Source organism: Trichechus manatus, unplaced genomic scaffold (assembly GCF_000243295.1).
Source record: "Trichechus manatus latirostris isolate Lorelei unplaced genomic scaffold, TriManLat1.0 scaffold00002, whole genome shotgun sequence".
Classification (NCBI taxonomy): domain Eukaryota; kingdom Metazoa; phylum Chordata; class Mammalia; order Sirenia; family Trichechidae; genus Trichechus; species Trichechus manatus.
This window is the reverse complement of record NW_004443938.1, coordinates 13494073-13507678: the sequence shown is the minus strand read 5'-3', so window position 1 is coordinate 13507678 and position 13606 is coordinate 13494073. Positions and strand designations below refer to the sequence as shown.

General features: G+C 41.7%; 1 protein-coding gene across 1 annotated transcript in view; it reads right to left on the bottom strand.

The window, feature by feature from the left end:
* Positions 1–9554, bottom strand: part of TMEM242 (transmembrane protein 242) — a 35043-nt gene extending 25489 nt beyond the window's left edge. Inside the window, exons 1-3 of the mRNA XM_004368809.2 lie at positions 9442–9554; positions 8812–8912; positions 82–219 (exon numbers count right to left, since the gene is read on the bottom strand). Of these exons, the coding sequence (XP_004368866.1) occupies positions 82–219; positions 8812–8912; positions 9442–9529 (327 nt within the window). The 5' untranslated portion in view covers positions 9530–9554. The remainder of the gene's footprint in view (positions 1–81; positions 220–8811; positions 8913–9441) is intronic.
* Positions 9555–13606: the final 4052 nt, after the last annotated feature.

Here is a 13606-nt window from a genome sequence, read left to right as displayed (position 1 = left end):
AAATTTGAAAATAAGGAAGATGTAGACTGCATAAAGTAGAATAAACATTCCAGATACATAACACGGACTGTTGTTACTCACACTGTGAACTCCTAAAGCTTTCCAGACGGCAAAGCTGATCACACCAACTCCACACCAAGCATAAAGCGAGCCCCAACCCAGGGCTCGCAAGGCTAGGGCAGACCCGCTCTCCGGTAAGGCAGCCGTGGCCATACTTCCCTGAGGTAAGACAGAAAGGTTAGGGTTAGAATAATCTGTCCAGAAAAAGTAAGTATTTTGAGAGCGTCTGAAACTACTCTTCGTGTGTTGTTGTGGTTAGGTGCCGTTGAGTTGGTTCCGACTCATAGCAACCCTATGCACAGCAGAACGAAACACTGCCCAGTCCCGTGCCATCCTCACAACCATTGTTATGCTTGAACCTACTGTTGCAGCCACTGTGTCAATCCATTTCAATGAGTCTTCCTCTTTTTTGCTGACCCTCTACCTTACCAAGCATGATGTCCTTCTTCAGGGACTGGTCCCTCCTGATAACATGTCCAAAGTAGATGAGATGAAGACTCTTTGTGTAAGCACCATGATAGTGGGATTCTGAAGTTCTCCTATTGTTTGAAATACCAGCTTTGCTACTTAGTAATTGCATGGCTTTAGTCAAGTCAGAATGGAGCCATGGTAGTGCAATGGCTAAGCACTCGGCTACTAACCAAAAGGTTGGCGGCTCCAACCCATGCAGAGCCTCCACAGGAGAAGGGAGCTGGCGATCTGCTTCGTAGGAAACCCTATGGGGCAACTCTACTCTGTCACATAGGGTAGCTATGAGTCAGAATCAACTCGGTGGCACCCAACAACAACAGTCAAGTCCCAACTTCTCTGACAAATCCCTGAGAATGCACGGTAGCATGACCAGAGCTGTGTCACGTACTGGGGGACAAAGGTAAGGAGACCAAGCGCTTTCTCCTAAAAGATTCCAGATTAACAGTTTGTTTTTTAAAAAAGCCAATCAAATTGGGAAAATATATATGTTGATAATAGGCACGGGGCTGAAGAACATTAACTTCTACAGAAAATATGCAAATAAAACTTTAACTGGGCAAATGACATGGACAACTCCAAAGGCATAACACATTTGGCTCCTAACTTAGAAAAAATGTTCATTCTCATTCACAATAGAAATGCAAATTAGTTTATATGAACTTCAAAGGTTTCTTTGTTTTTTAAATGAAGTCATCTCATGCTAGCTAATGTGAAATGATCCTCATGAAACCTAGCACTGTGTAGCACGAATCGGCTTACAGAATGTTCATGTTCCTCCACGTGGCAATTCTACTCCGAGGAACTTTTCCTGAGGAGCTAATCAGAAACGCAAATGAATGTTAATGCACAAAGAAGTTTCTAACACAAAAAATACTGGAACTAGTATATGTTAATAACAAATGGCTAAGAAAAGTATGACAAATCACTTCAGTGTAACCATTAAAAATATCTGAAGTCTTAACAATGTAAGAGGATAAATGGTGAAGATGAAATAATGTGCGAATGGTGTTAAATATGAAGTTTTAAAAAACTAGCCACAAACAACAAGGGGGAAGAATATGGCAAAAAGCTGACAGTGAGCTGAATAATGGAACTGTCAGCTTTTGTATTCATCTTTGTGCTTTTTCTTACTCACCAAATTTTCACAATGATTTGTTTTATAATCATCAAAAGTTATGATTACAACTTTTGAGAAAGTTAAATTCATTTTTTTCTATGCATTTTTGTTCTGTTGGTATTTAATGTTTTAGCAGATAAGCTGACGGGAAAATGGTAAATTCCTAATATTCCTTAACTTCTACAGGTTTTTATTTTTTTTTAAAGGATAAATTACATTTCGTGTTCAGGTCAAACTGTGGAGATGAAATGAATGTCTCATAATTGGTTATCTGGTAAGTTCAAAATTTCAAGCGGGCCCTTAAATGTTGTTACTTCTTCCCTTGCTTCCAGGAAGGTATGAACTATCCCAAGCAATGATTGTTTTTAATCTAATTTACACTATGGACTTGTTTCTATTTAAAAAGGTACTTCCATGGTTTACGGTGATGAAAAAATTGCACTGATTAAGGGTAGGGTTGCACAGCCAATTAATGTAATTGCTATCAATAAGCTGTCACCTGTAAAAAGTTGAACTGGCAAAAACTGTGTAATAGATATATTTATAACAACAGGAAAAAAAAAAAAGAGTGGCTGCTGAGGCTGCTTAGGTACAACCAAACACCTCATGGGATTTGGTTCCTTGGTTTGGAGGTTTGGGGTCATGGTTTCATGGGACACCCTAGTTAACTGGCCTAATAACATGTTTAGTGCTTCTGTTCTACCTCCTAGTTTGTTAAGTAGTGCCTAGGGTCTTAAAAATTTGAAAGCGGCCATCCAAGGCACAACAATTGGTCTCTACCCACCTGGAGCAACAGAGGAAGGAGAGTCAGGAATAGAAGGAAATGGAATGCATGTCTAACTGCCTCCATGAACAGCTGCCTCCTTTGCTATGAGACCAGAAGAACTGGATGGTGCCCAGCTACCATTATGAACATTTTAATCAAACATTCTAAAGCATTCTGATCAAAAGGGGGAAAATGCAGAACAGAATTTAAAATTCTCATGGAATCCAGATTTTCTGGAGTCATGGAAGGTGGGTGAACCCCTGAAACTATTGCCCTGAGATAATCTTTAAACCTTAAACCAAAAATATCCCCTGAAGTCTTCTTAAAACCAGACAATAGTTTGGCTTAACTAGTAAATAATGTTCTGCCTTAAGCATTGTGCTCTTTCAAGATCAATCTATATGGGATCAAACCGACAACAGCAATGTGAAAGATTAGACAGGAACCTTAGAGGGCAATGAGTTTATATTAATGGCGGAGAAATAACTCAGAAAAGGAGGGTGAGAATGGTTTCACAACTCAAAGAATGTAATCAGTGCCACTGAACTGCACATGTAGAAACTGTTGAATTGGCATGTGTTCTGCTGTGTATATGCTCAGCAACAAAAAAAAATTTAAAAAAGATACTTCTATCCATTTTTACTGTTACATTTACAATAAGACGTGATAAATTGCTGAATGACAAATTCCCCTCAGTCTTAAAACCAGACTGTTCAAGTGTTCCTTCTTTTACAAGCTGTGAGATCTTACAACTTGAGCAATTTTATCCATAAAACAGTAAAAATGGGCATGTTATAAGGAGGGACCAGTCCCTGGAGAAGGACATTATGCTTGGTAGAGGTTCGGCGAAAAAAAGGAAGACCCTCAACGAGATGGACTGACACAGTGGCTGCAACAATGGGCTCAAATATAGCAACAATTGTGAGGATGGCACAGAACCAGGCAGTGTTCTGTTCTGTTGTACAGGGTCGCTAGGAGTCGAAACTGACTTGATGGCACCTACCACCACCACCACCACCACCACCTTAATATGCCTTAAAGCTTGGGGAAGGGAGGATCACTGTTTATATTTTCTAGTTTCTCATTAGCAGCTGCCATCCGCTAAATGTCTACCATGTGCCAGGCATTCTGCAGATATATTTAAAGTTCTCACCATGACTTGTATCATACATCTTTTCTCAAATTTAGATTCAGCTCACTTCTTCCAAGGGAACCCTACTTGAAGCTTCCCCTTACTCTAAGAAATCAGGTGTTTTTCTTCTGTGCCCATAATGCCTTGTGTGTATCATTATACTTTTTACTTAGCTCATAATTTTCGTATGTTTGCAGGGTATTTTAGTGAGTTTTGACAAATTTATACAAGTGTAACCACCACCACAATCAAAATACACATTTCTGCCAAAAGTTCCTTGTGCCCCTTTTCCATCAAGCCCTGCCCTCTCTCTCTGGCCCCAAGCAACTACCGTTCTATTTTGTCACTATGTATAAGACGTTTCCCCTGGAATTTTATATAAACGGAACCATACAGAGTACTCTTGTGTGCATTCTTTGTGCCTAGCTTCCCCTCAGCACGACCTCTGAGTCCTTCATGTTGTTTTGGGCCATTGAGTGATGTGCTGAAGCCAGCTTGTGCAGGCTGCACATCTCTTCCCAATCCAGTGTTCACTGACACTGTGCTGACAGCTTGGAATTGGCCACGTGGGCATATTTACACCATAGAAACTGGCAAATGCTATGAATCAGAGCTTTATTTCTCTTGGAGAGCTGGTTGTTAGACATTTACCAGCACACCATTAGTCACCTCTTTTTCTCTTTTTTCAATTAATAATTTATTGAGGTGAAATCCACATTAACATAAAATTAACCATTTTAAAGTGAACAACTCCATGGCATTTACTCCATTCACAATGCTGTGCAACCACCACCTCTAGTTCCAAAATATCCCCATTACTCCAAAGTAAAACCTATTATCCGTTACAGTTTCTCCTTGTTTTCCCACCCCCAGTTCCTGGCAACCACCAATCTTCATTCTGTCTCTATGGGTTTATCTATTCTGGTTATTTCATATAAATGGAATCATACAATATGTGACTTTTTGTGTCTAGCTTCTTTCACTTAACAAAATGCCTTGGAGGTTCACCCACAACGTAGCATGTACCTACTTCATTTTTATGGCTGAATATTATTCCACTGTACGTATGTACAGTAAAACCTGTGAAAGCCGGAACCAGTGTAAGGCAGAAACTTGTCAGAGAAGGAAAACTCAGAAATATTTTCCACTGAAAGGAATGATAGGAAAGTGGTAAGACTGCACCCTGTCCAAGGCAGAAAACTTTTGAGACCTGGAAAACCAAGGCAGTCCTGTCGAGTTCCTGCTGTCATAGGTTCCACTGTACCACAATTTGTTCATCCATTCATCTGCTGATGGACATTTGGGCTGCTGTAAGCAGTGCTCCACAGACGTGTGCACATGTACTGATTGAATATCTGTTTTCAGTTTTTTTGGGTATATACCTAGGAGTGGAACTGTGGGGTAATATGGTAATTTTATGTTTAACTTTTTGAGGAACTTTTAATTTCTTTTATGATTTTTTTTGGGGGGGGGGTCAAAGATGCCATCTAACGCTTTTAAGCTTACTAAAACTTTCCCCATCCGAAAGTGATAGTCATTTCCATTTTCTTCTAGCTTTATTTGTTGTTTTAAATTGTCCCTTCTTCTTCCCCTAACTCTTTAAGTCATCTGGAATTTATTTTGGTTTTGATGGGAGCTGATGATAAAGGTAATTTATCTTCCAAATAGCTTAGCATTTGCCCCAGCCCACTTCAATTAATCCTTCTCTTCCCAATTTATTTGAGAAACTTACATACAGAAAGGTTTGTCTCTGGGCTACTTTTGTACTACCCATTTATTATCTATTTTTATGCTAGAATCACACAGATAAAGAGTCATAAAAAGTCTTAATATCCAGAAGGCACATCTCTCATTATTCTTTTTTAAAAAAATTTATTTGCTGTTTTGGCCACTAATTCTTCCAGGAAAAAAAAACAAGAAAATTCTGTCAAAATTTCCCCCAACTTCCATTCACTGGCATTTTCATTATAATGACATTAAATTAATTAGCTAATCTGATTACCAAAAAAAACCCAAAACCTGTTGGCCTTGAGTCGATTCCGACTCACTGTGACCCTACAGGACAGAGCAGAACAGCCCCATAGAGTTTCCAAGAGCAGCCGGTGGATTCAAACTGCCGACCTTCTGGTTAGCAACCAAGCTCTTAACCACTGTTGCCACCAGGGCTCTGCAGCTAATCTGATAAGAGAAAACAAATTTATAACATACATCTGGAACTATATTTCTACTTACTCAAGTCTTTTTCTCTTTTAGAATAATTTTCTGTATATTGCTGAGTCCATTTCTTCAATGTGTGATTGTGATTGTGGATATAGACTGATAGCACATAGAACGTCATCATTGCCTTCCGTATCCCCATGCCTAGCACCATGACTGGGCCTAGTAGAGACTCAGTATTTGCTAGCTTATGTTTTTAGTAGATATAACCAGTCAGATTTTTAAGAGATTTTTCTTTTCTATGATTAAAAACAATATACTCTCTTATCCTATTCCTTTTCCAGGGCTATGAACCAGTTTGTTCAGTTCCAACCCGATGAGAATCTGTGTTTCACCCCAAATACACTGAAACAGAATCTACGCTTTAACAAGATCCCCAGGTGATTCTTATGTACAATAAATGTTGAGAACCACTGCTCTACTAGTTGTTCTCAGAACTGGTCTCAACCAGCAGTAGTAGCACTGTCTGGGAAGTTATGAGAAATGCAAATTCTCAGCAGGGGTTCGAACCAGAATGAAACTGTTCGAAGTCGTGTCCTTTTCCCATGTTGCTATAATTTCAGAGTGGTTCCCTAGATACCACAGATCTCACATAAATACACTAACTTATTTAATTAGCCTGAATTTTCATCCAGAAATAGTATAGCATTAAACCAGGACCAGCTGAAATGCTCTGGCCTATATTTTATTTTAGAATCATAGGTTAAAAACCCATTATTCCCTGGGAAGAACAAAAATTAGCCTATATAAATATGTATAATTTACATAAAACCATGCTTGTTTTACTAAATCAAGTAAAAAAAGATAACTATGCATAAAAATAATGTTTAATGACATAGCAGTGAGATTAAAATCTGATTTTTGCCTAACTTTTAGATTTAAAGAAAAACTGGCACATTTCATATTTGTACAACATCAGACTCATGAAAACATAATGAGATTAAATAAGTCATTATTATTTTCTACATACTTCCAAAAATAAATTTTAGTGGAAACTTGATGTTGAAAATGGATAGTCACAAGCTTTTTTCTCTGGGACAGAATTCTGCAGTTGACCAAAAAATAAAAATCGTATGACATTCATATATCCTGCTCAATTTTTTCAAAATGAACGCTGGCTGACTTGCTGCAGGAAAAGACTGACTTGCCAAAAATTAATACGAGGTAAAAGATCTTTAGATACAGGCACACATACTAGTGAGATATGCATGATGAAAGGTACATTTTTCCTCACTGCCGTATTATTTTTCTAATTAAAATTAAGGCATATGAAAGTTGAGCTTAACAAATCATGCCTGCAGTTATGGTACTTAGCATCCCCAAAATAAAACAAAAAAATTATTTTCTAAATGAAAACTCTGTATTTATAATAGCTTTTGTGTCTGAAGGTGTGGGCACCCCCATCTTCAAACATGTACCCTTTGAGAAAGCAGGTGACAAGACTTAATTTATTGTTCAGCTACAGATACTAACAAGAGCAAACTGGGCAAAGCCTGTCAGAAAGTCAACTGCATTACCTAATAAGGTTCATGTTTTTAGCTTTTATTCAGTTTAATTTTGGGATGAACTGGATATAAATCAAACAGTTTTAAGATTTAGTTTGACAATTTCTTAGAAGCTGTAGCTGTAACAGAAAGATGGCTGATGACTTGCCCTTTTTATTTACTCATTACATAAATGGGTCTTGAACTAACTCATAGATGACTTGCCCTTTTTATTTACTCATTACATAAATGGGTCTTGAACTAACTCATAGCTATTTGAAGGATTCTTGCAATTCTACCGTATTAAGTAGGAGCACCAAATTATTTTAGATATGAAGCTATATATGTGCATATATATTATTTTCTTCAATAATTTTAACTGAATAGACATATAGTACACATATTTTTTACTCACAGCACCTTATTTAATCTCACAATCATTTTATGAGACTGATGTTATACAAATACGAAATGTACCAGTTTAAAAAAAAAATCTCAAACTATTTGACTAGATCACCCAAAGAAATTCAAGAGTGGATTATTTGGTGACAATAGCTTGTACCGTCCTCTTTGTTTATTCAAAGAATGGCAAAGAAAAATGAATATTTATTCAGCACCTTACTATTGCTTTTCAACTCCCAGTTTTCTAGCATGAGACTCAGCCGAGACAATGAAAATACGACATCATTGCAATGATTATCAATCTCCTGAAATAATAACAGTGCAGACAGTCCCCAACCGAAAAGCTGGTCATTTTAAAGCCCTTTTGGGTTGCAATTTGAGTCTGTATTATAATTAACAGCTAGGCTCCCACACTAGTGGACGAAAGTCTACTTAAATAAAAGTCTTGCTAAAAATAATATAATTTATTCCTCAGAAGTAACCAAAGATGGACAGTGCCACGTTGAGCAAGTCACTTTATCCATTCATGCCTCAGTTTCCTGATCTGTAAGTGGGGACGATACAAAACAAACAAACAAACAAACCAAACCCAATGCTCTCAAGTGGATTCCGACTCACAGCGACCTTACAGGACAGAGAACTGCCCCAGAGAGTTTCCAAGGAGTGGCGGGTGGGTGGATTCAAGCTGTGGGCCCTTTGGTTAGCAGCCAAGCTCTTACCACTTCACCACCAGGACTCCACGTTAATAACAGTAACATTATTATCTAACATTTGAGTGCTTGCTAGGTGATATTCTACAGGCTTTACTCTAATCTCCATCACAGGCCTACAAAGTAGTAGTGGTGGTGGCACAGTTGTTAAGAGCTCGGCTGCTAACCAAAAGGTTGGCAGTTCAAATCCACCAGCCACTCTTTGGAAACCCTATGGGCAGTTCCACTCTGTCCTATGGGGTCACGATGAGTAGGAATCGACTGGACGGCACACAACCACCACATTATTAACGTTGGGTAACGTGTACACTTGCATCCACAAGGTATACAAAGGTTTACTTCATAAAGCAATATAAAAAGCCATCAACATTTCCTTTATTTTTCTTATGCTAAACAGCAACCATTTCCTGTAAACCATAAAAGTATTATGAATGGATTTCAGCGTCACGAACCTTATTGAACCATTCAGGGCTTTTCTTTTTAGCCAGTGATAATGTTGTAACAAATCCAGCTAGCATTCCCGCAGCAGCAACAGTACCAAGGAAAATTCCACCTGCCGAGAGTTTGGGGGACGGAAGAATATACATGGGGGGAGGGGAAGCGAAAAAAAAAAAAAAGCCTGAAATTAAAAAGATGCACACGAGTAAGTTTCAGAGACTATTTAAGTTACATTCAAAATCATTTCCTGAATTCGAGAAACGATGGCTAAGCAGCTCTTGTCGAAGGGAAATGATAGAGACTGAGAAAGCTGCGTGACCTCATGATCTCTGGTTCCCGGGGTCATTCTGAGGTACGTTCCCAAGGGCAGGGAATGGCCGCAGGGTCCATTCCCCTCTTCCCAGGGACAACGACGTGAGGTTTCTCCCGGGAAAAGATAAAGAAGCAGTGGGGTTTGGAAATAAGAGGACGGCACGAGGAAAACTGCAGAGACGGGGAAATGAGGCACCGACAGGAACACAGCTTGCTGGACCTGCCCTCGCCCTTGGGGAGCCTCCACCTGTGCCGGGGGGTGTATGGAACTGCCCGCTGCAGCGCAGACCAGGCCCCGGTGAGCTCGCTCTGTCACCTGCACCCCATCACACCTTTAACCAGGAAAAGCCGGTCGTCTGAGGGTTTGGGAGCCTCCTGCCGGGAGACCGGCACCCCTGTCCCAGCACCCGCGGCCTCCATGCTTAAATCTCGACTACTGCGTCCGGCGCCAAGTGGGCCCGGATGGGTGCGCGTGCGAGGCGAAGAGAAAGGTTCCGCTTCCCCCTTTCTTCCCCTGTGCAACCTAAGTACGGGTCCGGGGAGCGGCCGCTGCCGCGGATCTCAAGTGTTCCCCACCTGTCCCACCGCCGCCGGGCGGGAAGGACGCCGGGCCGCACACCGTGTCCCCAGCCCAGCGCAGGTAGCGGGGTCCTCCAAGACCGGCCAGCGGAAGGATTATTTGCCTGCTCCAAGGTGATGATCCTGGACTTAAAGTTTGTTTGAAACACTGCGCAGCCCTGACTCTAGGAGGTAGGTTGCTCCAGAGTCCCGGGCCCAGGCCGGTTTGAGACCCTGGAGCTCAGGTTCCTGATCAGCTTTACGCTATGTCCAAACACCTGGCCAGCGCTCACATTCCGAGATTCTAAACAGCAGGCCCCAGTCTTTCCTCTGTACTCTTCTGGGAAATGCGTGCCAGTCGTCACTTCAGGCATTAAGTGACAGATTTTATTCCTGAAGCGAGCCAGCCCACCAGCCCTGTGGGGATGCGCCTGTTTCCCGCAGTTTCATTGGGCGGCCTACTAAGGGGGTGTGGATGGCCAAGAAGATGAACTGAAGTGGCTTGTTCAACCTCCAGGGAAGAGCAGAGGACCACCCCAAGGGTTTGCTAACGCTGAACTTCCAGGTTGCCCCAGAGCTGGTCCTGCTGGGAAACTCGGTCGCCCGCGGGTCTGATTTTCCAGGGTCTATGAGGCTGATTTGCAAACGGTGATGGGTTCTGTGAATGGTCATTGGGAGGGAGAGGCTGGTCGTCATCCGAAATCTTTTCAGCATCGCAAACACAGACACACAACACCATCTTTTAAAATGAGGCAATCCATCTACCATTTGTTCTTTCTGATAACTTTTGGCCAGGAGCTCGAGGCCAGGCGCTCTTGAGGATGGGGAGGGGGATCTTTTTTCACGTTCATGTTTCCGGCGCTCAGCTTACTACCGGCGTCATGCACAATAAATGCGTGTTGGACGAATGAATAACTGAACGCATGGGTTAAATGCAGTGAATAGCTCAAACCTGGGTTCAGGGTCTAAACCACTTCTCAGCTGTGTGAACTTGGTTGAGTTATTTAACCCCTCAGTACCTCAGTGAAAGGAGCCCTGGTGGTGCAGTGGATAAGTGCTCGGCTGCCAGCTGAAAGGCCAGAGGTTGGAACCCACCCAGCGGCTCCGCAGGAGAAAAGACCTGGCGATCTGCTCTCATGAAGATTACAGTCTAGGAAACCCTATGGGGCCGTTCTACTCTGTCACATGGGGTCCCTATGAGTCGAAATCCAGTGGACAGCACCAAACAACAACATACCTCGGGTATGCCGTCCCTGAATGGTGAAAACTGAAGCAGCACTCTGCTACTGATCGAAAGGGTAGTGTTTGAATCCACCCAGATGCATGTTGGAAGAAAGACCTGGCAATCTACTTCCAAAGATCACAGCCATTGAAGACCCTATGGCGCACAGTTCTACTCTGAAAGTCATGAGGTCACCATGAGGTGGAATTAACTGATGGCAACTGGTAAATACCTCAGTTTCCTCATCTGTAAAATAAACTGATCATTTGGTTCCTACTTCATAGGGTTGTTGTGAGAATTAAATGAAGCAATGTATATAAAGAAGTCAGCACAGTGCTGGGAAACAAATAAATACTCAATGGTTAGATCTAATTATTGTCACCCTTGATTCCAGTGTCTGAGATTTAAAAATTTCTGGCTGCCCAGAGTCTACCCCTGGAGACCATGACATTGAAGGTTCAGGGCAGGGCCTGGACAGCAGTAAGTTTGAAATCTCCATGGGTGATTCTCAAGGCTAGCCAGAGTTGAGAACCACTGCTCTCTAAGTTTCTGTGTGACTGAAATTACACAGAATTTATTTGAACTTTGAGTTCCTTGGAGGTGCAATGCCAGTTCTGGAAGGGCTTTTTTTTTTTTTAACGAGCATGCTGTGCTAACTTACTGAGGGTCTTAGGACTTACCCTTTTTCCTTTCCTTCATACATAATGGTGACAATTAAAAACAAAAATGACAACCGGTTGCCTCTGAGTTGATTCTGACTCGTGGCAACCACATTTGTTGCAGAGTAGAACTACTAAATAGGGTTTCAAGGCTTTTTGGAAGCCTTGGAAGCCGATCGCCAGGCCTTTCTCCTGAGGTGCCTCTCGGTGGGTTCAAACTGCCAACTTTTCAGTTAGTAGTCGAGCATTTAACCGTTTGTGCCACCCAGGGACTCCTAATGATGAGAATAAAAAAAACCAAACCCGTTGCCGTCGATTCTGACTCACAGCAACCCTATAAGGCAGGGTAGAACTGCCTGCCGCATAGGGTTCCCAAAGAGCCCCTGGCAGATTCGAACTACCAACCCTTTAGGTTGGCAGCTACAGCACTTACCCACTATGCCACCAGGGTTTCCAATGATAGTAATAGCAGCTAATGTTTATTGAGTGCCGCCTATGTGTCTGGAAACCCTGGTGGCTACTGCTTAATTGCTATGGCTGCTAACTAAAAGGTCGGCAGTTCAAATTTGCCAGGTGCTCCTTGGAAATTCTATGGGGCAGTTCTACTCTGTCCTATAGGGTCGCTATGAGTCGGAATCCACTTGATGGCAATGAGTTTGGGGTTTTTTTTTTTTTTGTTATCTATGTATCTGGTACCAGGCTAAGGGATTTACGTACATTATCTCACTTAATCCTCTCCATAGACTCAGAGAGGCTAATCAACTTGTTCAAGCTCAAACCAAAAAAAAAAAAAAAAACCCATTTCATCGAGTCAATTCCAACTCATAACGACCTATAGGACAGAGTAGAACTGCCCCATAGGGTTTCCAAGGAGCAGCTGGTGGATTCCAACTGCCGACACAGCTCACTCAGCTGTTAAGTGGCAGAGCCAGGATTTAAAACAGGCCTGTTCAAGTCCTTATCCCTATGCCACTGGTTCTCAAGCTTGAGCTTGTATTTGAATCAGCTTGAGAGATTGTTAAACACAGATTGCTAGGCCCCATCCCAGACTTTCTGATCAGTAGGGCTAGGGTGGGGCCCGGGAATTTGCATGTCATACAAGTCCCCAGGGAGCAAACAGTTAAGCTCTGGGCTGCTAACTGAAAGGTGGGTGGTTTGAACCCACCAGCAGCTCTGTCAGAGAAAGACCTGGCAGTCTGCTTCCATAAAGATTACAGCCAAGAAAACCCTACAGGGCAGTTTTACTCTGTCACATGGGATCACCATGAGTCAGAATCAGGTTGGCACTCAACAGCAACAAGTTCCCAGGTGATGCTGATATTGTTGATTCCCACTTTGGGAATACTTTTCTGTACCTCACTCTTCACGGGTACACGTCTTGAGACCCACACCAGCCACTGTAACACTTGCAATTCTGTTCTCCCAAGACTGCCTAGAGAGAGAAAAATACAGCCTCCTCAGGCCTCCCCTTTCTTACTGTCCTTCCCAAAAAGCACAGGAACTTTTTATTTCAAGGATCGTATTACTATTTTTTTTTTTTTTTAATATTTTATTGTACTTCAGGTGAAGGCTTACAGAACAGATAGTTTCTCATGTAACAGTAACACACATGCTGTTTTATGACATTGGTTAACAACCCCACAACATTTTAACCCTCTAAATACTCAACTTTTTTTTTTTTGGTGAAAATACACATAGCCAAAGATACGCCATTTCAAAAATTTTTTTTTACATACACATTTAAGTGACATTGACTACGCTCTTCTAATTATGCTGTTGTTCTCACTTAAGATGAAGGCTTACAGGACAAAATAGTCTCCCATTTGACAGTTACTACAAATGTTGCCTTATGACAATGGTTAACAATCTCACAACACATCAACAATATCCTTACTCTATTTTGTGTTCCCTATCATCAGCTTCCTACTCCCCTTCTACCTTCTGGGCCTTGTCACTGGACTCCTGTACCTCGTTACTCTCATGGTTTTACTGGGGATCGTATTACTATTTACTGTAAGCCGGGCTTTGAACCGATTCGAACAGGTTCAGTTACGGCCA